At 40.4% G+C, this 27,401-nt stretch overlaps 2 protein-coding genes across 7 annotated transcripts in view; one reads left to right on the top strand and one right to left on the bottom strand.

Moving 5' to 3' along the window:
• Positions 1 to 343: 343 nt before the first annotated feature.
• Positions 344 to 3,848, top strand: LOC108153004 (membrane-bound transcription factor site-1 protease). Its single transcript, XM_017282746.2, has 6 exons — positions 344 to 631; positions 692 to 1,225; positions 1,283 to 2,135; positions 2,200 to 2,939; positions 3,000 to 3,561; positions 3,625 to 3,848. The coding sequence occupies exons 1-6, from the start codon at positions 431 to 433 to the stop codon at positions 3,810 to 3,812; spliced, it is 3,078 nt and encodes a 1,025-aa protein (XP_017138235.1). The 5' UTR covers positions 344 to 430; the 3' UTR covers positions 3,813 to 3,848.
• Positions 3,849 to 4,193: 345 nt separating this feature from the next.
• The window catches only part of LOC108153476 (transcription factor AP-2-epsilon), a 29,997-nt gene continuing 6,789 nt past the window's right edge, over positions 4,194 to 27,401 (bottom strand). Inside the window, exons 1-8 of one of the 6 annotated variants that reach the window (XM_017283510.2) lie at positions 20,432 to 20,488; positions 7,644 to 7,874; positions 7,407 to 7,592; positions 6,226 to 6,433; positions 5,198 to 5,387; positions 4,871 to 5,135; positions 4,632 to 4,799; positions 4,194 to 4,563 (exon numbers count right to left, since the gene is read on the bottom strand). In XM_017283510.2, coding sequence (XP_017138999.1) covers positions 4,453 to 4,563; positions 4,632 to 4,799; positions 4,871 to 5,135; positions 5,198 to 5,387; positions 6,226 to 6,433; positions 7,407 to 7,592; positions 7,644 to 7,874; positions 20,432 to 20,488 — 1,416 coding nt within the window. In that variant the 3' untranslated portion in view covers positions 4,194 to 4,452. Of the gene's footprint in view, positions 4,564 to 4,631; positions 4,800 to 4,870; positions 5,136 to 5,197; positions 5,388 to 6,225; positions 6,434 to 7,406; positions 7,593 to 7,643; positions 7,875 to 9,144; positions 9,452 to 20,431; positions 20,489 to 27,401 lie in introns of those variants that run through there. The other 5 variants (XM_017283512.2, XM_017283511.2, XM_017283515.2 and 2 more) reach the window with 5 other exon arrangements.

Here is a 27,401-nt window from a genome sequence, read left to right as displayed (position 1 = left end):
GTTACAATATTTGTGACAGCCAGCAAAATTGGATCTAAAAAACCAACCATTTCTGCCGCAGCACTGCTCCCAGCTCAACTAGAAAGCCAAGATAACGATATCTCTCTTACTCTCACTGCAGGCTTTTCCCACAAGTCTGTCTCTGTTTTTGTATTAGTCAGTAGTTAGTCAGCAAGAGGGATATAAAAAACGAAATCTCTGTACTTCCAAGAACTGGTGCAATAAATCTTAAGCAAAATTGAATCGTTTTCAGGAGTACCACTACTGTTTAGATTTTATCTTTTGCCAAATTCAACCGCACTAAAAATAAACATCTGATCCTAGGGCTACAAACCCATCGATATTTATCGATATTGCAGCTCTAGTTCGGTTCTTTTGTTTATTTATGTCTTCTTATTTTAACTTAGCTTATTTTTAACTGTCAACCTAAATGAATGTGTCTACTATTATTTGTGTCATAAATGCAATAAGCGGATTGATTTTGTTTCAATGTATTCCTGCATGCTCGGTCTCAGACAAAGACACATTTAAAACCACTGTCGTGCCAAATGAGTTCATTGTTCAATTTCATTTTAAGTACTTTTCTACGGTCAGAGAGTCCTATATACAAACTAAGCTGTTGAGTTCCAATGTATGTATCAATGATCAATGATGTGCAATCACCTTTTAATTATAAACATTTACATTATAGATAACAGGTTGGAGAATCTTACCTCGAAATAATTTGGCAAGTCAATATCCAAGTGATTTTGATATCTTACGGATTTTAGACGGCAAAAGGTCGTCAATAGAGCATATTGTAAAGACAGTCACATCTCATCCATCAGTTAAGGCAGTCGTCCCGCAGCGAAGTGTGCAACGCACCCTGGCATGGAACTTTAATGCAACTCTAGCATATAAAAGCCGTCGTACTCTAGGAATAGTACGTAAAGAGGACGTAAAGCATTCGCGACGAGTTTCTTCAGTATTGCATGCAAATGTTCTTTGGAATCTGGGTATAACAGGAAAAGGAGTCAAAGTAGCTATTTTTGATACTGGTTTGACCAAAAATCATCCACATTTCCGAAATGTCAAGGAGCGAACTAATTGGACAAATGAAAAGTCTCTGGACGATAGAGTTAGCCATGGCACATTCGTCGCCGGGGTGATAGCATCATCCAAAGAGTGCCTTGGTCTTGCTCCTGACGCTGAGTTGTACATCTTTAAAGTCTTTACAAACTCTCAGGTGAAGCAATTTTGGATTAATCAATGAAATAAGCTAACTAAATCCTGCATATTTTAGGTTTCCTACACTTCGTGGTTCTTGGATGCTTTTAACTATGCGATACATAGAAAAGTGAACATCCTCAACCTTAGTATAGGTGGACCAGATTTTATGGATTCACCGTTCGTGGAAAAGGTTCTGGAATTGTCAGCCAATAATGTTATAATGGTGTCATCAGCTGGAAATGATGGCCCCCTATATGGGACTCTTAACAATCCTGGTGATCAGAGCGACGTGATAGGTGTAGGCGGTATTCAATTTGATGATAAAATTGCAAAGTTCAGTTCCCGAGGTATGACCACATGGGAGCTTCCTCTTGGCTACGGAAGACTAGGGCTAGATATAGTCACCTATGGGAGCCAAGTGGAAGGCAGTGATGTACGCACAGGCTGTAGACGTCTATCGGGAACTTCAGTTTCATCGCCAGTTGTTGCAGGTGTAGCAGCGTTGCTTATAAGCGGTGCATTTCATAGAATTGAACTGATAAACCCTGCATCCTTAAAACAAGTAATCATAGAAGGAGCCGAAAAACTTCCGACCTACAACATGTTTGAGCAGGGCCAAGGAAAGCTTAGCCTTTTGAAAAGTATGCAAAGCTTGTTATCGTATAGGCCGAAAATTAGCCTAATTCCACCATTGCTTGATTTTACCTCGAATTACATGTGGCCATATAGCTCTCAGCCGCTTTACTTTGGGAGCTCCGTGGCAATCGTGAATGTTACAATACTCAACGGAATATCAGTTACCAGTCGTGTTGTAGGTGCTCCCAAATGGATTCCAGATGTTGATCATAACGGACACTTTCTCAAAATATCAACAAGATTTTCCCCTATTCTCTGGCCGTGGACTGGATGGATGTCCGTTTATATTGGTAAGTGTCATTAACGAAAAGGTCCTTGATAATGTTGTTAAAAAACATCTTTAATTCGCTTCAGCTGTTAATAAAGATGGTGAAGACTATGAAGGCGTTTCGAAAGGAAACATATCTCTAATTGTTGAAAGTTTAAGAGACAAAAAAAACGAAACACTTTTATGTGAAGTGATTTTTCCGCTAACCATAAAAGTAACAAGAAAACCGCCCAGGAATAAAAGAATTTTGTGGGACCAGTACCATAGCTTGAGGTACCCTCCTAGGTATATACCGCGAGATGATTTAAAGGTTAAATCCGATCCTCTGGATTGGAGAGCGGACCACATACATACAAATTTTAAGGACATGTACACATATTTACGAAACGTTGGATACTACGTTGATGTCTTGCGTGAACCGTACACATGCTTCAACGCCTCAGATTATGGCACTTTATTGATTGTAGATCCTGAGAAAGAATTTGATGACGATGAGGTGCATATTCTAAAGGAACATGTTCATAAGGACGGCCTAAGCGTAGTCATATTTGCTGATTGGTACAACACAACAGTGATGAAGAAAATAAAATTCTTCGACGAGAATACTAGACAATGGTGGATACCAGACACTGGTGGCGCTAATATTCCAGCTCTAAATGATCTATTGAAACCGTTTGGAATCGCGTTTGGTGACTTTGTTGGAGAGGGACACTTTAAACTTGGCGACCATTCGATGTATTATGCTAGTGGCGCCACAATTGTAAAATTTCCATCCAATCCAAATGATGTTGTAGTAGGAACCAGTTTAAACGACCAAGGCCGATCGGTAAATTTATAGAGAATTTCCTCAAGGATTAATGTACATTTATTAACTCAATTTTTTCAGATTATGATGAGCTCAAAATCTTCGAAAAAGGAACCCAAAAAAGTTGTACCGATTCTGGGGTTATTTCAAACAAATTCCAGCAGCTTAGAAAGCAATGATGGTAACAATATGGGTAACACCCTTTCGACCGATAACTCGAAATTCAAAAGTAGATTCCTACGACCTAAAATGAGCAAACGTAACTTAAGCTACTTTCAAAATATGAATGTTCCACACCAAGGACGCATTGCTATATATGGGGACTCCAACTGCCTCGACTCAACACATATAGAGAAGGCTTGCTACTGGCTTTTGATTACCTTCTTAGACTTTGCCATGAATTCACACAAATCAAGCTTGCTGCAGAACCTAAACCGTATATCAGAATTTAAGAAAATGAAAGAGACCCCCTTACCTTTAAGAATATCCAGTAACAACTCTAAAGCTGTTTCGCCTGATGTTACTGAAATAAATAGCAGACTGACGCATTGCGAAGAGCTTGACTGGATAGCCGCTACATCGAACAAAGATAATCACCATCTGGAAGCACCTATCGTGGAGTGGTTCACAAGTGAACGTGAAGGTATTGCAAATTCGATTAACCGAACCCCGCAATGCATAACCAATTTTGTTTTTTTATTTACAGAGCAGCAAAACGATCTTATTAAACAAATTTTGGATGCGGAGATTATTAAGTGCTCACAAGAGGCTGAATATCTAATTGGGAGCCAAGCAGACTTTAGTTTAGGAACGTCAATGATGTTTATCCTCAGTTTAAGTTTAATTGTTATTGTATTATTTATCTTGTTTGTGAAAAGACGATTTATTTTGTAAATAAATGTTAGACAATGCTAATGGGCATTCCATATACTTTTGTCACGAGTTTTTTTCTTTAAATATTGAAAAAATATTAAAACACAGCTAATTTAACCAGAACGGCGGAGGACCGCTGCTCTGCGGCACCTGGAGACGCGGAATCCGAGATCCCGACAGCTGACTGGTCTATGAGCCGTAGATGATGTCATGATTGATCAACTCTTCTTTGCCACTCTCTTTGATTTCTGTGTGTGTTAAATATTAAAGATTGATAAGCAATAGTTTTAAAAACACATTTTATTCGTTCGCATCAGTTTAAAATCTTTAAATTGTAAGTTAAGTTACATAGAAAATTAAAAATGAATACTTTTTAATCATCTCTACTTACAAATGAATTTATTTTTAAAGATCATCTCGTTTTAATAGTTGTAAAGAGTCGATGCATTGTTTTCTAAATAAATTAGATGTATATTATAGATTTGAATATTTTCCATTAAAATTACTGATTAAGTTACAAAAAAAATTGAATAATTTACACCTTAGCTAAATAAATTAATTTACAGGTATGCTATTATTTTATGGTTGCCGTATCTAACGTATTGAAAGTTATCCTTAAAATACTATTTGCTTTTATCTGTGGCAATATACACTAGGCCTATCATTTTTTTTCGTTGTCCATTTTACTTTTGTCCAATGATGACGACACCATGCCACCTCCATTCGAAGGATATAGCTTTTCTAAATAGTTTAATGATTCATTCAAAAATGTCTGCAAGAGAAAATATCACATTTAGCTACCACTAAAACGTACCGCTTGCAGCAGATGCCGATTCTTACCTGGAAAGCATGCAGAACGGCCATTATTGCGGGTGATCCAAACCCGTGCGTAATTAGTGAAAAGTGTGTTAAATGACGCTGCATCGACGGCTCCAACAAGTGCTGTGATCTTGTTCCAAAATGAGTAGTCCGATCTTGGCTTAAGATCTGCATTAACTCTTTTGTAATCTGTAGGTTATTTATAGAGTATTGAATGAGCACTGATCTACGAGTATCTGTCATAAAACCAATGTATTTACCTGCTGGGAATGAAGGATGAGCTCTTTTCGTCGATATGAATCATTTGGCTCCGTTTGATGACGCACAATGTACTCCGCCAACTGCCTAGCCGGGAATTCCGTCTCGCAAACAAAGTGAAAGTCCTTGGCCAAGTGGGTTGCTTCTCCCTCCACCAAAGACGTTAGCAACGTCACATTAGCCGCTTTTCGCCTTCCCGCGGGTAGGTTCAAGCCGATCTTCTCAAGCTTCTCCCTTAGCAAACGCCCTCCGTTCTTACTCTTGGCCCTAAGTAAAGAGACGTATTCATGGATGGCACTCATTGAGACTCATGGGCATAAACAACGTACCTTCGAAGAACTCCGCCCAACAAGGAGGCGTTTAAACATTCGGGTGGCGACAGTCTTCGTTGCACTTCCGCAATGGTGACCTTATATTTCGACGTGCTCGATAGGAGACTAAGGCGACCAGGAACTGCACAGAATACCTCACTGGGGGAACCAGAACCAATGTTCCCTGCATCTTTACCGCTTTTCATGCCTAGAAAAATACGCAACACAAAAATTCAAACCTCAAAATTAGTTTACACATTCGTACGGGGGACGGGAACATGAGCATGGGGTACACAGACATACATATTTGTACGTCTGCGAGTGCACGCATGTACATACATATATTGTTCATTGTAAAGGAAATATATTATTATTACTATTGTTGTGATTGTTCGGCAATGGCAAAGTGTGAGCGCAGGACGTAGGGATCATTTTACCCTAATCCTGCCAATTAGAAGGGCAAGATTCTATTTCATAACATCATTCGTTTTGAGGGTTGGTCATTCATTGTTATTTAGGTGTGTTCAAGGTTCCGCCTTGCTCACAGTATGATGTGCTGCGGTACTTACAAGCTCAAAAACGTAAGGTACTCGTACATAAGTACATAACTCCTTTACATATGCATACTTTGTTGTTTCTATACGCCTCAATGATTTTGTATGTACATATGTATGTACAATGTATTGGAGCAATATGCCTTTGCAATGTTTTACTTAAAGTCAATAATTGAAATGTTTTCAATGTACATACATCCTAGTAAATTCATGTTAAAAATCTCTTTTCGAAAAGTCAAACGGATGAGGCCTGAAATCTCCGCTTTCATCCTGTTGCCCGATGTTGAATCTTTGAAAATTTGTCAACAAAACCTGGATGTTAGCTACATCTATTCAATTGACGTTTAAAGAAATATAAACTAGGATAAACAGACGGACATGGCTAGGATTTTAATCAGGATATGGTTCCTGTTCAGCTTTATAGACTCTTGGGTACTACCCGCTTTTGGGAAATCTAATAGTTATTACTATTAATTATTTGATTAATCTTACTTTTTATTAGTGGAAGGTCTGACATGAAGGCTACGTTGTCATCTATGGCAGGTGCTTGCACATCGTCGACAGCATTTTGCAGCGCTTGATGCAGGGCCAGGGAGTCATGTTCATGGCCGATTCGGGTTCCATGCGCTGCTCCTGCCGATATTGCACTGCTGTAGTCGCCTCTTCTATCTGTGTACGGAAATCCATGAGCCAGCTGGGACTGTAAAAATATACAAAATAAAAAAATATTTCAAGCGCTCATTGAAAAAGAAGCCGTTTAGTAGCAGGGATATTTGGCGAATACTACGGAAGCAAAGCGGTTTGTTTGTAGACAATTTATTTATTTATATAATGTACGAAAGAATGTTGTGGATACAACTGGTTTTTCTCGATTTTCGGGGGCGGAAAGAGGTGTGTGAAACAAACTTCAACTGGCAGGGCATCACATCTTTATGGGTCGGAAACGTTTCCTCTTAAATTCGAGTACATCCGCGGTACTTCTCGGATACAAAAATGACTACATTTTACATACACATGCATCTGCATCAGCATCTGCGTACGCGGACAAAGTTGCGTCGGTCTCTGCTAAGTAAATTTTGAGAACCATGACCATAATTGCCAGATTACGATACATCGAGTCTTTAATTTGCCAAGGGGTTGAAGGAGCCTAGCCAATCCCAGGGCCTTGGGAATAATGCGAACCGGCTTGCACACATACTTTTGTAAAGTGTTGTATGTATATCCTCGTACATGAGCCGTCTTTGGCGTACAGATGCGCACAAGTGCCTGCGAGGATACGCCTTTTCGTATCAGAAATGATGCGTTTTACTGCATGGCAGAGCTTCGCCAGCAAAATACTCATAATTTTGAGTATAGTCACCCTTCTGCGGGATAGGAATTTCCATCGTTGTTTGCAAGATGGTTTTGTATATTCTCAAGAACATTTTTGGCATATTTAAGCGGATAATTTTTTTAATGCACTCGAATGGAATTTGTTAGAAAATAACTTCAAACTTCTATAGAAGGGGGCAGGGCAACTTCTTCCCTTGGAAATTCCCTTGGGTTTGCGAAGCCAAGAATGTAGCAAAGTATGCAAGAATAATGCGAAGGGAAGGAAAAAATTCTTAAATTTACGAAAGGTTGAATGAGGCACGGAAACTGCTTTATTGTCAGTATTAATTTGCTTTACTTACAACATGTCCTTGCAGCTCCGCCTCTCTGTGGGTTCTGTGAATCCCAAGTTGATCTTGCGTCGACCTCAGGCCCGCCAACTGATTGTAGTGATGGAGGGGGGCGTGGTGTAACGATGACAAAGGCTGACCATACGGATCCGTGCCCAGGTATTCGAGGGCACCGTGATTCTGCAAGTACTCAGATATCTAAATAACTTTGGAAATACTTGAATTAGTTCGATAGAGATGATAACTTACCTGTTGCTGAGGAGGGCTTTGCGTGGAATGGTGGAACGGCGGCGGAAAATACGGAGGCTGAAAATCGGACTGAAGTGATTGATGATGCATGGTAGCTGCTGACCCATGAGTACCACTGTGTCCACTATGCCCGGTGGCCGGACCGCTTCTACCTGTGTGCCCTCCGGAATGGGTCGTGTAAGCCGCGCTGCTGCTGGACAATCCTAGACTCCCATGTCCACTAAGGCGCTCCTGATACAAATGGAACAAATCATGGCAATGAGAATCGGTGAGCTAGTGCAAGCAAGAAAGGAATCAACTTGTTTTGCGCAAAAAAGGCTTAACATTACGCAAGCCTATGGAAAACATTTAAATTGTGTTCTTAATTTATACGGAATATTCTGCCCACTATATTACCCACTATACATATGTACACATATCGAGATATCCCTCTAACACGTAAGAGTGTCTTGAGACACTTATTATATTTTTCACATTAGCAACAAAACTAAGAGCTTTTACATTAATTAAATATTGTTTAGCTGTTAATAACAACCACACCAATTACGTGAAGAAGTTTTAAAAGCCCTCAGAAGATTTTAAATCTACTTTTTATTTCCATGTGCACAAAATATGTGTTATTTCCCGAGTAAAATTTGACCTGCTGCATGTTGTGCCAGGCTTAGAGGGATATACATATTTGAAGTAATAGACTCAGTTTTGTACAGCTGGTACTTGGTAATTGAAGCAATATTGTGTATTCATAGATCAACCCATTACCGATGGGAAACGTCTGATCACCGTCAAAAAATATGATTTTTCACGTTTTGAGACACCTTTTTTTGCTTCGGATATGGAGAGAGATATGTATGGTATATATTATTTGTACTACCGAAATCATGCATATGGGATGTTCATTTAATTGTTTTTAGGCTCCAATGTTACAAATTAAATGTGGTGCAATGTATGCAAGCAGAGGGAAGTGCTTCTGGCCACATATAGGGCATATTTTTGTACAGAATGATTAGCCTAGTCGGTATAGATTTATCTGTATCTCCGCTCGACTTTTTCACTTTTGCTCAATTACAAAGGGACCTTTTCTATTAATCTTGGTAAGTGTGTTACGATCGGATAATTGTTACAATCAACTTACGAGAATGTTTTAATAAAATATTTTTTGCAAGAAATGAGACCTCATTCCCAATCCTCACATTGTCAGAGCGTCATCAAATACTTCCTGTAGTTCCATTAGATATTTGTGCACTACATTTATCATATTTCATATACATAGCCATAGATACAATCACAAAAAGCTTTCGGAGAGACACTCTTTCGTTACTATTACGCATAAAGAACAAAGATATAGCTTTTCCGACACCAAAAAAAGATGTAGCATCAACACACGATGGAATCATTCAATGTCCGTGTCTAGGGCTGGCCAAAGGCACTTAGGCTTTTGTTTTTTTGCGGTAAGATACACTTGAGATGATGCCAAACCTTCTAAACAGATTCTGAAAAATACCTGAACATGAACCGCTGGCATATCCACATAAGCTAAAGTCATGTTATCATATTCAACTTCAAAAAAACTTCACTTATACAAAATAATTAGGCACGCACTTTTATTTATTTGAAGTTATTTAATTCATGCCTTTAACAAAGGCCTTCAATTTTTGCTTCGAAATTGAATTAGTCCAAGCAATTTAGTATCATCATTTTATTTTTATTTTTTGAACACATTCGCACGTGGGTCGCCAGGCGAGGAACAATCAGATATCGACACGCGCTTTTGCCCGATCCGACGGCAAGAACAGAACCCTATTCCATGAAAGACGAACGCGAAATGATAACTAGTCTCGGCAGTGTGCCAAAAAGGCAGAAATATTGTAAGCGTACTAGCGTACCAACGTACCAACGTACCACCGTCGACGTCAGCTTCGCTTCGGTGGCGCTGATTCGTGGAGTCGTCACAAAGCGGCGCGACGCTACGTTACGATGTGCTATGTGTGCTATGCTACCGTTAGAGTTCGGTTTAAGGAGTTGTTGTTAAGGAATTGCTGTGGAGAGGTCTCATTGTGATTATGGAAAACCTTAAATGTATTGTACAAATATGTGTACGAAGCAGGATAAAGGGTGAAGTCGGAAGCCAGCTTAGTGAATGGGCTTGATATCGCAAGACATTTTACTTTGTCCCCCATCCGTTTGGCCTTTGAATATCCCGGATACAGTGTCAATACAAGATTCACACGATAAGACGGCGCAACATTATCCATGAATGCGGTTATTGATTCTTAAAATTTGACAAATGCTATGGAACTAAGTATGGTGCTCTTTTCGTGCCATTTGATTACGATTCTTAGCTCTTATTTACATTGGTGTAAGTATAAGCCAAATAAATACATTATGGATTTTCAGCTGGGTCGGTGGGGCGGAGGGTCGGAGGGTCGGGGCACAGGATGGATACTCCTAGTTGATTACATTCACCAGCTTCTTAATTCCTCATTGTGTCCGAAGATTGCGGAAAAAGAATGACAGTAATTTGACACAAAAGCTTGAGGTTTTCAGAAACTGAACATGTTTATTCAATTGCAAATGTGCATATGTACAGATGTATGGACCGTATTGAAGAGCTAAAGGCATTGTGGTCCAAATAAGGCATTTCTCCTAGTGCAACCAAACAAGGCCGGCCCTGAGTATGGTCCATACTCTCCATTTCCTCAAATTCGCATCGCTTTAATTCACTAAGTCAAATTGATGGCGCATTCAATTACATATGAACATATTCATATTATTAGAGCTATAGTTTAATCAGCGAAATATACACTCTCCAGTAGTTAAGGGGAATGCGTGGACTCTGCTGGTGACAGACTCGTACTTAAACCTTAACCCGACGCAACTATGCCGCATTCCCTGAACTTGCTTTGTAATTGGACGCATTTGTGGCACAAATATTATTTAAAGGATATGCGACAACAACCAACTCAGAAGAAGATCCTCGTTGCTGGACCAAACACCGGAACGAAACTGTTGTAGATTCTCAATCTATTTGCAGTACTATTGACTTTTTGTTACGCCGACGGCACTTTGAATTTACTTGAATGTTTAAAATTTGTAAAAAGGCCAAAAGGAGTTTATTATTAAGAGAGAGCCCCAAGAGAAGTCGAATTGGTGCGCGCTTCTCCAATTAGATCGAATCAGACTACTGTACTGCCATAGCTTCGTCACTGCATAATTCTTTTGTAAGTAAATAAATCTTCATGCCATATTTTTGTGAACTGAGAAGCCTTTCGTGTACAAATATGTTGGGTATATTTTTGTGTAAATGACCCTCCAATAATCTTGATTGTTGGGTTCAACAGGGGAATAGAATAGACCTTCTTGGCAGCGATCATGTCAGGCTTTGGATACAGCTTCGGCCTAAGAACGTGGCAATTGCGAATTGGGCTCAAGTTTATTGTGGCTTAATAAATTTAAATAATTTTGATTGATTACTTTGGATTATCTTGTCATTTGCCAACATCAAATAGAATATCCAAGAATACAGATAAACCGGTTGTCTTTTGTTTTGCCTGAATATTCGGCTTTCGACTTTCGGCGTTGGGCTAGGTTTCTTCGTCTTTCCAAGAGATTTCTCGCATACTCTCCGAAATAATCGTGCTTGGGTCTAATTATAAGACAAATCCCAGTCAATACACACGAGTATGAACGTGGCCACTCCATCATAGCCCTATTCTTGAATAATTTTTCTCTCTAACTGTTTTTCGATTAAGTAGAACAGTTGTAATCAATGGTTTTTATGCATACCATAATATTAGAATATCTAGGGTCGAAGTTTGCATAGTTTGCGTAGATGTCATGTCTGTTTGTATTCTAAATTGAAATTAATTTTTGGTAGCCGCATGCTCATCCATCGGGTCCCGTCCCGCTTATACTCGCTTATTCTCGACGGTTGCCGTCACTCAATACCGTCAAAGTGGCGACTTCAGACTCTTGTCTTGGCCCCGGTCTCTACGAGTATCGGAGTAACTGGATGCGTGGCTCTTTGGGCAATGCTTTTGACCCTTCGCCGGCGAATGTGAGTGAGGAGTGAGCGTGGCGAGGCGAGGCGAGGCGGGGCGGGCGACTGTTTGGTTTGGCTGTGCTTTATTCCAAACTTTGTCTTTTTGCTGTTATTATTATTTATTTATTTATTTTCTTCTTGTTCTTTATTATTAATTGTTCGATTGGAAACTCTTAGTTTTCAATCACATGAAACTCAGAATTATACTCCATTGTTTGCTATTGCTATTGCTATTGCTTTTGCCCGACATGAATATGCTGAAATTTACAGACTTACCCTGGTCAATACTCCCATGGCGTAATTCAAGATAAAGATAAATAAATTATAAAGGTTCGAATGGTCTGTTAGCTGGTTGACTATCTGGTTTTGAAGGCACAGGTAGACAGTTGGAAGCTGTTGAGCAGGTCGAAATAGTTTCACCTCAAGTGTGTTCAGAACGGCAATCATACCTCTGGGACCCATACACCATACACCATACACATATCTGTTCACATACGCGTATGTCGGTATGTACGAGTATGTATATCTCTATACATAAATGCGCACTTCACTTGGTATTCTAATGAAATGTTATCCACTTGCGAATGATCAATTGCCATTAAAAGAGTTTTGACTCCGAAATCAGGGTTCACTTTTCAAGCCAACCTATTACAGTTCCTAGTCCAATGTGATTCGTATATACCCTAGCAGAGAGTAATTCAATTTCCACCAGAATCTTGAACACGAAGAATGATCCATGGTGCTGCTGTATTAAATTTCTGATTAAGCTATGGCACCTAAATATTGACTGCAGGATAGTAAAGTCACAGTATGGTATAGTCAGGTTGTTTCACAGAAGCACAGAAGAAGCAAAGATTTCCCGCATTTTCGGTAGATTGTTGAAATGATCATTTGTTCTTTTAAGATGCTAAATTAAAGTAAAACCCATCCAAAACAATTTAGTAAAAACCTTTGAGTATTCTCTAGTTTCGATAAACCTTCTAAGGCAACTTTCTATGGCATAGGCTTGCGATCCGGACGTTCGACGTTCGTTTGTACGTAGGAAGAAATATTATGAGCCAAATCTTGTCATTTGTAGCTTCTTAACTCACGGAGTAAAACGCGTACAATGGAGGATATGTGGCAATATAGATCAACTAAACTTGTTCACATACTTTGTGGGCCGCAAAAGCTTAAATTTTGTAATATGCCATGGGTGGAGCCAAATGAAATATAATAAACGTATAACGTATATAACATTCACCTGCAGGGTCTCGCTATAGCTTTCCTGGATTGGCGATAGGAAAAAACCTAGACCTTGAATCAAGGACTTAAAGGTTCACTTAGGTAAATTACTCTATCTGAACTCTTCCATACCCGCTCTTTATAATGCCTTGAAAAGTTGATGAACCATTTTATATGTACCTGAATTATGTTAGTATTTACATAAGTACATACAAATACTTCTGCAGATGATTTAATTTCTGTGCAAATTAAACTCTACCTCTACCTCTACCCTACTCCCCGCTTATGTTACATAATAACATAAACGAGCAGGAACGATGTAAGCCGTGGCAAGAGTCGCGGCTTTACGTTTGTCCCTATACTTAGGTAGTATAGTTTTACATCTGCCTCTCTTTCCTCATTCTCACAACAACTCCAGCCGTTTTATCTCGCTCCCCTCTGCAGAGCGCACACTCAAAGAGTGAGGAAGAGAGAGTGAGTTAGCGCGTGGAAGACGTTGCGTAGCCACTGCAGCTTCATTTTTCTTTCTGGCTATAATAATGATCCAATCTGATTCAGATTCAACACTCTACTAGGTGTGATGCTGCGTTTTTGGTTTCCTCTATCTTCAAAATTGTGTATGCCATAGATTTTCGTCCTTGTGGCGGCGGAATAGGGCGTTCCGAAATTTTAAAATGCACCTGCAAGAATGTGATATCACAGGAGTTTGGACACAAAATATGGTTGCTCTCTGAGAATTAGGCGTCAAGTAAGACGGACTGACGGACAATCAGACATGACTATATCGACTCGGCTATTGATGATGCCGATCACGAATGTATGTACTTTATGGGGTCGAAAACCCTTTCTTCTAGGGGTTACACACATCTATTTTCACCCCAAATTCAATATACATATGTGCCTCTATACTCTTTCAGTATCGGGAATAAAAAGGTGACATTTTTCATAAAGAATAAATGTCTAGTAATTAATTGCTCTATCGCCGGGGTCAGCACGTATATATTCACATGATTTGTTTGCGTTTGTTTGCAAACAAAACGGATCATTGTTTGGTGCCAACCACAGTTATAAAAGTAGACGTGAGCGGTAGCTCCGCAGCGGCGCACTTTCGTAGTAAGATAGGGCCTTGCCGACTCCTGCTCCATCGGAATCCATCGGACTTTGAAGCAGCCCAAACCAGTTACGTCAGTAACATTTTGATTTACAAGACGTAGATAAGACGTAAACTCCGCTTTTGACGCCCTCCAACGGGTTTTCTGTAAGATGGTAGCACCAGGGGGCGTTGCAAAATCACCTCTGTGTAGTTGCCATGTAACAGAATTATTGCAATGTAAAAACCGTTTTATTTATATATGTGCAACAAAAGGCGACAAAAGGAAAATCCTGTGCAGCTTGAAGTACACCGCATGGAACCGCTACGGAGCTGTTCAACAGGTCGGCAGGACCAACAAGGAAGCTCATCTGTACAACGTCCGTGTGCATCCCGTGGGCCTGAGGCCGCAGATGATAAACACCGGCTGGTGGCCATTGTGCTGCAGTTTATAGCGATAACAATCTTGGGACCTTCACAGATCTCCGTCGGCGCATAAATTGGCGAGAAATACGAACTGGAGCTGAATCCAAGCCAGCATCTGGCCAAGGAGGCCGGCATTCACTTATACGATGAGCACGACCTGCGCCGCATGGGCTACAACAAGACGCCCGACATCTAAATAATACTGTATTGCCATTCCTCTACAAAGGCGCGGCACCGGGGTCAATTGGATCGAGAGCAAAGCCAATTTTGACTATCGGCGAAAAAGGAAATAGACACTTTCCAGTAAAAGAGGATTTGGTCTTCATGCAGCTAACCTAACGGAGAGACAAACTACAGCCAAAGAATCCATAGCCCCAAGTCCAGCTACTGTAGAAGCACATCCGATCCGCTGCGACAATTACGACAATCGAGAAAGGAGTCCCGAACCCTTCTTGCGAGGGCGCTTGACTGTTTTGGAGAGTAGTGGAGTAGTTGAGTATACATATGTATGTATACTTGAGTAGCGCAATGGATGCGCCTGCATCGCTTCGGCCGCCAGAAATATGGGCTATCTTTGGGAATCCAAGCATTTAATGATACAACTAAATAAAATTACAATCCGAGGGTAAGTAAAGAGCTAAGATCTGCAAGTAAATCTTCAAGCCAATCCATAAGCTTTAAGATGACAGGAGAAGGATACAAGGAAGAAAAAGATATAATAGAGATCCATTCTAAGGATTGAGCGGTTGCTGAAATAAGTTACTTTTTACTTCAGGCGCTTTATTTCAGAACACTTTTATTACTGGATAAAATAAATTTAAAAAATGAAAAGCGGGAATTGTATATCATTTTTAAGTCATTTTTTACAAATCCTCCCTCACACCTTAATTTACGACACATGTACATGCATATGTATACATATATTGAGTACATAGAGTGGGAGAGGGCTGAAGTTTTTGTGTTCCTATGGCAGCAAAGAACTCTGGATTTAAACAAATGTATGTTACAAAGATATTAATGGGACTCAGTCCTGGTGAATTTGACTTATATACGTTCCTGTTTTTACAATCAAAGCGTAATAAATCTTTATGACCCTCCACAAAACGGGCATAGAAACCATCGGACAGAGCTACAAACACATTTTCACCTGCCAAGGTGTCAAAAGATGTGTGTTGATTTGTTTGGCACCATTCGGAGCTGGAAGTTTCTTTTCTTAATTCACGGAAACATTTAATATTGTCACAACACATTTATACTGCTCGTTTGTCTTTAGCAGTTTCGGAAATGCTGCCTTCTCTGCATAGCACAGCAGCAAGCTTTTAGTCAAAATTATGATGACCCTTGAAAATGCGCAAAAAAGAAATGAATCCCTTAGCTGCAAATAATAATTTAATTAGCACGTGGCTACCATAAGATCGGGAGCAAGCACGTTCAAATTCTTTGCCGATGACGTAATGATTCTGAATACTTATACAGTAGCAGGAGCCAGGAATTGACGTCGATCCCAACTGCTGCTATTACTGAAATTACGGCACCAAATCATTCCTCCTCAGCGAAGATATGATACACGTACGAGTATGGTACAAAAAATACTACGGTGCGCGCGTTTTTCGCATTCTTTTCGCGCTACCTGTGCCAGACCCCTGAATACCGCCAATTATAATACGACATATAAAACGAGTATGCCCTAATATTTAGCGAGGCTCCTTGGCTTCAACGCATGGTCACGACTTTTTAATTACGCTGTCAAGTTAAGTGGTGGTGGGATTGTGGGGGGCTTGTCTTTCGGCTGCCAGGATCGGAGTCGTACCTGGAGTCACAGCCAGAAGGATATGCTGACCAAGTTTCTTGTTAGAACAAGAAATGCTAATATTGTGATAATATTTATATCATTAATCATAACAAGCATCAATTTATGGCCAGTCTGTTTCTCCTCCTTGTGGAAGGAACTGTAAACATTTACACAACACTTGGACCCACTTTAGGCTTAAGTCCTCGAAACTGTGGTCTGTTCCAAGGTGCGCTGGACTCTTAAAATATATTCATTTCCATTTATATTACATGTGTATGTATGTGGTTCGATGTCCGGTGCTGCCGGTTATTGGAACTGCAAGTTGGATCCGTCGGAAGGGCCAAGTGCGTTTTTTGGGCTATAAATTAAACGAATTTAAGAGGAAGCTTCCAAACACTAAATATAATATTCACAACAATGGAAATGTGCAACGAACGATAATCGATTTTTGCTTATTGCGATCCAGGTATTCCATTCCACGCTGATCCTTGGCTAAGCACGCGCTCCAATCGCCTGCAACAGACAGAGCAGTGTTACTCGCTCGCCCGCTCCATATGCCACAAAGCCATGACGAAGCAGGCCACTGGCCTTAATGAAGTAGTAAAACTCATTCATAAATGTATTAAACCTGCTGGGTATTTGCGAAGCTTGGAGGAGCAAGCTCGAGCCCAGAACCTGCGACTGGGTCGGTGTTCTAGCGTACAAATGACGAATAGAAGAATGAGCCTCAGAATCACTACTCAGCCAGCCATCGCCATCCAGCCAGCCAGCCAGCCAGCCAGCCAGCAAGCCTTACAGGTAGGCCTTAGCTCCGGCCGTTTGCAATCAGAGTCCCAAAGACCGGCTTGAACGTCAGCAGCAAGCAAGCGCAAGCAAGCCCCACCAACTGCAGTCCATTTGTTGGGTCGCCGTCCAGCCCTGGCTGGACTCTTCCTTTTACTTCATGTCGGTACCTTATACCTTATGCCGGCCAATATTGCGGAGGAACACAGCCAACCCAACCCAACGCAACGCAACGCAGCACAAAGCAACAGCAATGTTGGCTTGCTTCCTTCCTTTGCCACGAGCCTAACACACGCCGTTCAGTTCACGTTGTCGACGTTCCGACACTTGATTTCGTTGGTGGATCGTGGCCACGTTATGAACATTTACATATATCTTGCCAATCAATTTAGTTTTGTTGGACTTTTTAATTTCCTCTTTCCAAATGAAATCAATTTTGATGCGTATGAACGGAAATGTTTTAGAGTGGATTTATAAGATTCTACACATCTCCTTTATCACTGCGAAATGAAAGGAGTAAACGAATAAGCATATGTACACATACATATATGCATATGCATCTGTGTCTTGCACCTTCACACCAGATCAGCATAAAATGTTTTGGTTAAAACTGCTAGCACATTTCCGGTAAATGTAAGCCATTAAAAGTCGACTGCGAATATACTAAAAAATTGAGTACAGATAAGCGACAGTGCATTGGAATCGCGTTTGGTTGTATTGTCATAATCACTGTACCTATAAGACTACTAGAGCTAGAGCTAGTTTAGGACTATATAGAAATTTAATACTAATATGTATATAGCCTTCAACGTCAGCCTCTTCCTTATGCTTTGGCCTTGCGATAAGTAACTGAACAAACATATGCACATACATATGTAGTTGGTGTTATGATATTCAGAATATTATCAGATACGTGTACAAGTACTTGATAGCAAACAAGACAGTTGCCGTATAGACGGAATTCATAACCATAGAAATGTTTCTGTCAAGAGAATTACTCAACAATTTAAGTATATTTTTGCCGATCTATATAGTATTCTATAAGGCCATTGGGGCTAAGATTTATTGTTAGATTATCAAAGTTATTGGCCGTCCACTTTACTTAAAAAAAGGATTCTCTGTTTTTTGTGTTTATTCTTATTTTCAAACGAGTCACGCTTGAAAACGAAACCCGCACCGAGAAATGTATGAAACCGAAACGAACTAACGTCAAAATGTTTCAATCTTGGTAAAATATATTCAAGAATCGGAGTAGCGGGTGTGTGAAGCAATACTTTTTATTCATATTTATGTGGGCTGCATACTGAAAACCTGAATAATTATTATAAATTATAAAGAAATTATTCAATAAATCAGAGTGAAGCCGATAAATCTTTTACATAAACTACAGATCAAGCGCTGTGCTGTGTATAAAAAAGCTCAAAGCCTAAATCTTTTTTATTGATATTTTAAAAACCGTGATGGGAACATTTCTGGAACGCAGATCCGAACTATATGGCATTATTTCTCAGTCGGGCACCGCACGCAAATTGACGATGTGTTGCGGTCCGATCTCATAAATTATTTTGGCAACGCATCACGCGAGTGTCCCAGTCAGATTTTACCTGATTTAGGCAGCATGCAGCATGCGGGGCTAACCAAAGCTAATGCCAACATACTCGGCATACCCATTTGAGGGCGAGCATGGTGATTTTTGTGGGCGATGACTTTTGCTCAACCTCTTTGTTGTGTTTTTGTTTTGATCTCTGGCCCTTGCCCCGCAAATTGCCCTATTTTTTATCTGGCATCAAAAAAGTTCTTGGAAGACAGATGCACCATATAATTTTGCTAATTAAATGGGGCAGCATGTACCCACGCATTTCCAGCATTTGCCAAAGAGGAGGCTGTTCTGGAGCAGTATTATTTTTTGGTTTATTTCTTAGATTTACACACTCCTTAGCCGTCGGTGTGGCATACCGGGAGCCAGCTAAGTTCGAGTGGGAAAAAGTGTTTTTATACTCGGAATACTCTGAGAGTGTAGGGGTTGGTGGCTTGTTTTTTTCCGACCGACCCCTAAAGTATACATTTAAATTCTCGCATGGCCTCAACAGTCGACCTATTTCATAGGATGTCCGTCCTTCGCTCCATATGAACGAAAGTAGTTACTGTGTAGGTACTGTGGGAACCACATTTGATTTGTGAAGTATCAGTTCTTGTTTACTATACATACAGTCCGAATCACGCAATTAACGATCTAGAAAAACAGTCACTAGGAAAAGAATTACAATCAAAACAAGGAAAACTATCTAACTATTATAGAACAAGTTTTGGGTGGTCGCCCGAAGTTGTACTCTTATTTGTATATAAGAGAGTGAGCCGGGGGTTGGCGCACGAGAAAAGCGAATGCGCAGGGGGGCTCGCCTCCTGTGTGATGTGTGAGACGGTCTCAAATCTCCATTTCGCGAATGCCAGTACCCTTCTCATGATCAAAAAAATCAGGTCTATTAAAGCCGATCTTAATAACTATGCGAGGTCTAGGAGTAACATTCTTAGTAACTTTTACTTGTAACTCTCAAATTGAATAGAAAACATATACGAGAATGTCAATAAAAGACTACCGCGAGGCCTGGCTCCTACATTTATGCGGTCCGTGACGGTGTTTTTTCCAGGCCCTAAAAATGCGCGGAGCTTTCTACTTTGTTGACAACAAGAAAAGTATTTTAAAGTTTTCAAACTTTGCGGGAATCTGGTTGTTTGGGAGCCGAATTTTTAGTGGGAATATAAAGTTAAAGTCCTTTAACCTCCGAATGAGATAGGAAAATGCGGCATACGGACTTAAAGTGGGCTCTACTATAAATTGGTCATTATCTTTGCTGCTAGAATGGTGAAGTCAAGAATGGTAATCAGCCTGTGAATATGGCAATCAGAGTTCACTCAGTGTAGTGTGTGTTCGGGTAATTGGGCAAAGTGCTTGCGTGCCTGAAAGTGCCCAAGGAAATTTGAGTGTCAATCAACAGGCGCAGCCCCATGGCTTCGATGGTTCAATATCTGATTTTGAGTAGCCTTTGCGTTGCTCAACTCAACGTTAATTTGCAGATTTCGGATGACGGATAATTTCCATAGAGCACTTTTGCAGTCCACGGTGGAATTATCTTAAGCGAGACCTTAGCTTATCAAAAGGCCGCAACAGATTTTCTACCAAATTAAATATGTTTGGTCTCAGACACGACCCTGTTATTACCACGGTAATGATCAGAATCCTCAAACTGATGATTTCACTGTGATGTTTGCGGTTTTATTTACATAAATTAACAGTAGTACGAATGTGTGGCCCCTATTTTCTCCACTTACCATCGTACTCGTACTATGTTTGATTGAAAACTTTAATAAACAATAGCTTAATGCTTTTATTTAACCAGAAAACAATGCAAAAAAATTATCCACTTTTTTCTTACCATCATAAACTTCTGATCCTCGAATTGATGGTCGTTAGTGCGATGTAAAATATGCATTTTTATTTAAGTAACAGTAGTATAGTGCTTTGATTTAAATAGAATGCATATGCGTAGATTTGTCTCCGTATTTTTGTTGTTTTTGTTTTTGTGTTTGTTTTTGTTTTTGTTTCCGTTTTTTTTTTTTTTTTGCTGTTACTTTGACAGGTACAATCACTAAGTAATTATTAAAAATTGATTTTTGGCACTGAGTAAGGCAACTGCGAGTCTTTACGAGTATCGTATTTTAAAGTTTCTATTTGCTTATCGAGCACTCGTATCTATTCGTATGTACAATCAATACACTGCGTAGATTTGCGTGTGGCGTCGGGTTAAATCGTTGGCAATCCAAAGGCTTCCATAAAAAAAAGTTACACCGCGATCGGAATCGGTCAAATGTCGAGTACACTGCACACTGCACAATATTCAGTGGAAAAAGAAAAAACCCGCAAACAAAATTCTACCTTTGCACAGCCACAGACGGTAATATTTCGACTGAAGTTGGATTTTCAGGTTGGACCCAAAAACCTTCGGGGGATGTACTACAGCGATGCTGATGCTGCCGCTGCTGCTGCCGTTGTCGTTGCTGCTGGTGCTGTTGGTGCTGCCGTTGCCGTTCCCCACCTCCAACCCCATATACGTATATCTATATACCCGTGTATGTATGGACTTATTTACAAACACATAGGAAAAACGCCCAAAGCCTAAGCCCGTTCGCTGGCTTGATGAATCTGTGTCGTGGTATGGGTGGTGGTAGGTAGCTCTTCGAGCCATACACACAAGGCGCGTGGAGCAGGTTCTACGCTCTCGCGTCGCCAAAGAGAACCATCCATGCCACATGCCACGGATTGAGATGCTGAGAGCACCACGTTACAGAAGCAGAAGCACAAATAAAGAGCGCAAGAGAGCGAGCGAAACCTGTAAAGAGAGCATAGTTAGCCGTACTACCAATACCACTTGAGCGAGCCCGTGCCGTGTATCTGGTAGTGCATGTAGCATATAGTGAGCCGAGAGCAGCTACAGCCATTTATATTTCGGAAGCCCCGCCCCGTAAGCGGACTACTAGACAATGGGCCGAACCCAGAGGCTGCGACTGCAGCTTCTGCACACACAGATACACAGATACGGGCGGCGGCACACAGCTTCACGCAGATACAGATACGGACACATACATAGATACATACGTAGGTATCTACGAGAGTGTGTGTGTGTGTGTGTGTGTGTGGATGCATATAGGGGTTGGAAAATAATGCGGAAAGCTGGGGTTGGCAACGGCAACGGCAACGAGCACTGTGTGCCCTTAGGGTTGTAACTTTTGCTACTGGGAAAAACCCAGGCATTGGGCATTGATGTTGCGCGCTCGGACGCTGAAATATTGCCAGTGGTACGTGCCCCATTGCCTTCGCTTCGGGTACTTTATACTCTCCAGCATTTTCCCTCTCTCCATGTACTAAGTACATATGTACATATTTACATATGAGAGTGTGAAGGCTTTAACATATAAGGCCACAAATACATATGTACGTACGTATGTGCATACATATGTCAAAGATATAGTCTTGTGTATGTATGTACATATTTACACTAATAACATTTTCTTTTAATATGAACATTTTTGTAAAATATGCTCATATTATAAATTAGGTAGGTACAGTTGCTGACAACTAATTGAAATCAAAGGTGGTAGTAATGAACAGGAAAATGAAAACATTTCACAAAAATCATCTCAATATCCACAGATCGAAAGGTACTATGAAAAAATCATATCATAAATGTTTTACAGAAACTGAACCAGGAAATTCCCGATTGTAAAGTAACCAAAGAACTCCGGTGTACTCTAACCACAAGCTCTTATCATAGGCAATATAATAAACATACTCAGAATTTTTGATTCAGTTCAAATTTATTTTCTGTTCAATGAGGTGCTTTCGTTGATAAATATAAATCCTTTGATTTAAATGGATTTGGAAAGGAAAACATTTTTCCTATTATTTTATGCACCTCCAAAATAACTAAGGATCTATCTTCAGGGACGTACCACTTTAGCATGCTTGAATTATACCCGATACTCCAAAACTGTTGGGGTATATTCGATTTATGGTGGGTAACACCCAGAAGGAAACGTTTCCGAACCCATAAAGCCTTCTCTTGTTGCTCATTTCGCACTTAATACTTACTTTTACAACCGAAGCACACTCGATCGAGTTCACACGGACTGGATCCTGGTTAATCAGGGTTGATACCAAGATCAACTAGCACACTGGACACTTTGCGCGCGCAAGTATATATATTCTCGATCAGCATCAATAGACGAGTCGATGTAGCCATGGCTGTTTCTCCGTCAGTCCGTCTTGCTTGACGCCTAGTTCTCAGAGACTATTAAAGCTAGAGCAACCAAACATCATGTGATATCATACTGAATACAAAATTTTGAAACCGGCCCCACAAAGGGCTAAAATCTGCGACGCCCACAATTTAAAGATACAAAAGAACCGAAAACGCAGGACCATAGAGAACTATATCTACCAGATTGCCGATTTTCGATCAGATCAGATCATTATTATAGCCAAAAGGAAGAAATGAAATTGCAGTGGCTACTCTACCCCGTCCACGCGCTTAGTCCTTCTCTCTCCCTCTGGCGGAGGGAAACGAGACAACAACCATACTAACTGAGTATCGGGCATAAATGTAGAACCGCGGTCCTTGCCACGCCTCACAAAGTTCCTTTTCCTTCTTTTTATTTAATTTACACAGCTTTTCCAAAAAAATTTAGTATTATAAATGATGTGATTGTCGAATTAATTCCATTTTTACTAAAGCCCTATGCAAATTACTGAAGAGTTTGTTGGCTTTGAAAGCTACATTGAAATGGATCTTGATCAATCTTGATCAGACAAAAGTCTTAATTTTCACTTTGCACAATATTTTAACAATTAAGGATTTTATAAAGATTTCCAAAGTGTCATTCATTCGAAGGAAATATGTCCCAAATAAATGTATACTCTGACACACGGTCGTGTGAAAAATATGTTAGCATTAGAGACTTAAACGAGCGGGAATGTTGTAAGCTAGCGATCTCTCTCCATTATATATGTAGCTATGCTGTGCTTTCCCCCTTACAATCTTTTTGAAATCCAAAAATACAGATAAAATACAGACAAAAATACACGCATATGCAGAACGTTTTAGATACTTAAAGCTCTACAGCTGATGTGGCATTTATTGACATATTCATAGAATCCAAGTATATGGCAAATAGGGTTTCGATTCAAATGACTACGCCACGAATTATTTAAAGGTAAATGCGCTCCGCATTTTTTCCTTTTGTTTTGAATAAACAGCCGGTGTTTTCCTAAATAAACTTTAATTAACTTCCTAACCAGCCAACAATCTGGAAACCTATTCTCTATATATCAAATCCACCTTTTACATTGTGCCCAATGTATTACCAGAGAGCCATCTTTACCATCTAATATGTTCGTTAAGGCTACGACTTGAAGCCCAAAATAATCAACCATTTTGAGCTCCTTTTTATCCAACTTATACTGAAAATTAAATGCAAGCTATGATTTATACATTTTGCACGGAATTAAACATAAGATACATAGATATGTGGTACTCACAATGCAAAAATAACTCTTACGGATTAGATTTTCGCTTAAAAGGAGTTCTTCTAGCTCTGCCATGTACCGGAGGTACTGTGGAACGGTCACTCAGGTCATTGAAAAGAGTGAAGACCTGGCTAAGAACTACGACTGAATCATTTCTAAATGGTAATCAAATATTCTGCAGTGATAACACTTTAAGTTTTTCTTGATATGATTATGCACACAGAGGAATCGTCGTATTCCACTACATTTCAATTGAAAAGAGTGAGAGCTGCAATAAAAACCTTTTGGAAAAAAATTCAAGGATAGTGAGAGAGGTCTATACTTCTTTAGTATGGTTTTGTTATCAAAGGGGCATGGCAGCTGTATAGCTGCAAACGATAATCAAGGGGGGGAACCTCATCCATTCATAAGGTTATAAAGATTACATTTCTCTGTTATCCTAATTGCACCATATCGACTTGGCGTTGCCCATAAGTTGTAGAACTTTCATACAAAACAGTAGAAACCCGTTATATACCTTAAAAGTGTGCTTTATAAACACATTAATGCAAAAATGCTAAAATATCCCTGTTATTATCCTCACACAATGTAATGAAAAGGTGAGAAGTTTCGTAGAATTTTTGAATAATATTTAAAAATAGAGATAGAAATGCTTTATTCCCAAACAGAGGATATAGTGGACATTCGATGGGATTGAAACAAATTCTTTGTCCTTTTTATAGTACATCTAAACTCGATACAATGGTGTCCTGTAGTCTCAGTTATAGTCTCAGAGATAGTTACTTATTTCTATTCCAGCATGCTGACATTATTGTCCTCCGTTGACACAATTAGTCCCTAGACTTAGCGCGAAAAGGATTAGCCAGAAGAGCGAATTGAATCAGTTATCTTTGTTAAGCTAAGACGATTAAGGGTTGTCTGCTGAAATTGAATTGCGACAGTAGCTTTTAAATAATTGAAACGGATTAAACGAACTCATCCGTTAGCTACAATTAGTTGCTATGAAAGGTGGACATATTTATGTCAAAAAGATAACTGTGTTTCCGCCGGCATTACAATTTTCTTTGGCTGAATTTAGTGAAAATGCAACAAATACAACAACAACAATACAAATAAAAGTATGAAAGACAGATCGTGCAGTCATGTACGAGTACATATGTATGTATGCATTTACTCGTATTAGGTACTGGCTTACCTTACCGAAAAACCACACGAAGTTAAGAGCTGTAAATCTTGCGAAATGGAAGCTGTGCGATCAGGTGTACGAGAGTACCAGTGTGTATTATACAACTGCGACTGTAGAACCACCTCCACTTCGACGATTTCATGGCATCGGCACGATTTTTGATTGTGGCCACGACAAGAGATCGATCGATCGATGATCAGGTCGCCATTTTCAGTTCCGATTCGACCAGTCGGTACTGATGCAGTGCTCGCATTACCAATTAATTCCCATTCCTCCCCGCAGCATCGCCATAAATCGTGATGCACAGTACAGTGGTCAATGTTTATGGTAAATGCATTCGAGTACACGAGTATTTTCGCAAATACTGCCACCACACCTACACCGACGATACTCGTAATCGCCGCAATACACGCATACTTAGCACTTGTGCGAGTATGTGGAATATTACAGGCCGTAATTTCAAAAATGGCAGCTTTCTTCGGAACAGTCGTTGGCTGGATCGGATCGGATCGGATCGGATGCCTGCCTGCCTGCACCAGTGTGCATCGCTGTCTTCAACTGGAGAGCCAGAGCCTGAGCACCTCATTTAAGATGCGTCTTAAATGCGATTGCCCCGGGAGAACTCGTGAATGCCGCAGGACTTGCATGACTACTGCCTGACTGTTGCCTCTCTCATGGTAGTGATTGCCAATCTGTAGCTCTCTACTCCTTTATCTGCTGCTGCTGGGTCCGCTTTGCGGCAGGAGACAAGTGCATTCTAAATGCAAATAACTGCATAGCCATAAAGTTCGGACCCCTATTAGACCAAAATAAAACTTTGAAAATATATTACTTTTACAACCTTTAAACCTACACATTAATGTCAGATTCCTGCATTCCACTGGCTAAAATAGTTCACTCTGAGCCGTATTCTACACCATATTTTTGTGCAATTAAGAAATCTAGGGGAGATATTTGTAAGACTGTAGGATTCGTACTTCCTAGTGGTTCTGGGTTTTAGGATCTATTTAGTCATACGGGGCTTTGTTACCAAGGGAAGTGCCGAGTGGCGTATGCAAATGGAGCCCATGTGATTGAGTGTTTGTATCTGAAACTACTTCGCCATAATTTTCCGCATTCACTCGGCCACATGTACGAGTACATACCCATGCTCTGGAGTGTAGTAACCGCCCCGGGCCCTTTCGTTCATATTCGTTAAGTCTTCAGATGCAGGCAGATTCAAATTTCGGGAGAAGCCGACCGACCGAACGACCAACCGACCGACAGACCGACCGTTGGCAGCCAAACGCTGTGGATGTGGATGTAGCTGTGGATGTGGCTGTGGCGGTGGCGGCGGCGGCTCTGTCTCCGGCTCCGATACACGAATCATCAGCGACATGGCCTGGCCATGGCTCATAGCCAGGCAGCAGTGGAAAAAGGCTCCTGCAATGTTGCACGACGCCAATAGCCGCGGGGAAGATGAGCGCGCGGTCGTCGTAGCTTTAGTCCCTTGCACGGGCGGTTCTCTGGCAGAGGTTTTTTGTCGTCGGTGTGTGCTGTGCTGTGCTGTGCTGGGGCTCTGCTGTGCTCTGCTGTGCCCTGGTGTGGTGTATGTGTGTATTTTCAGATGCAGTTGCAGCAGGCGGATGTTTGCAGCATATTTCCTACGGCTGTGCTCATGTGCACCTTTAATCCGCTCTGTTTTTTTTTTTTCGCAATTCAGCGAGCAGCCCAATAGAGAACAGCCACCGAGCCACCGAGGCACAGACGACGAGCGGTCCATTTAAATTCGAGGTCAAAAGGAAATATATTTGCAGCTGTGTTTACCCACAGTAGATTGGGATTGCGATTACGTACATATATGCGAGTGTGTACTGAAAATTATACATATATACTCGAACTTATTTATCTTCTATAAGTGCATTAAGAACTTCCGACTCATGTACGCATTTATCGAATAATTAACCATTTTACCCTTTATTTACTGTGCAAATTTGAGATTCAAAATTTAAATTTGTGATGAGATTGAGTTGGAGTTTCCAGGATCTGTGAAATGTAAACATGGTCATTTCCGCCAAAATTTCCACCATGCCAAGAACCATTGAGGGTCAATAAAAACAGTTTTCTATATACTTTTCACCTGTTATTATTTTCAAAA

Source organism: Drosophila miranda, chromosome XR (genome assembly GCF_003369915.1).
Source record: "Drosophila miranda strain MSH22 chromosome XR, D.miranda_PacBio2.1, whole genome shotgun sequence".
NCBI classification, from domain to species: Eukaryota; Metazoa; Arthropoda; class Insecta; order Diptera; family Drosophilidae; genus Drosophila; species Drosophila miranda.
This window is presented reverse-complemented; position numbering and strand designations above follow the sequence as displayed.

Bases quoted from the DNA above. Each gene is read 5' to 3' on its own strand.
- LOC108153004 (XM_017282746.2), top strand. From the start codon at position 431: ATGAATGTGTCTACTATTATTTGTGTCATAAATGCAATAAGCGGATTG. The intron at 632-691 runs GTATGTATCAAT...TTTACATTATAG, and splicing joins CTAAGCTGTTGAGTTCCAAT to ATAACAGGTTGGAGAATCTT. The intron at 2,136-2,199 runs GTAAGTGTCATT...AATTCGCTTCAG, and splicing joins ATGGATGTCCGTTTATATTG to CTGTTAATAAAGATGGTGAA.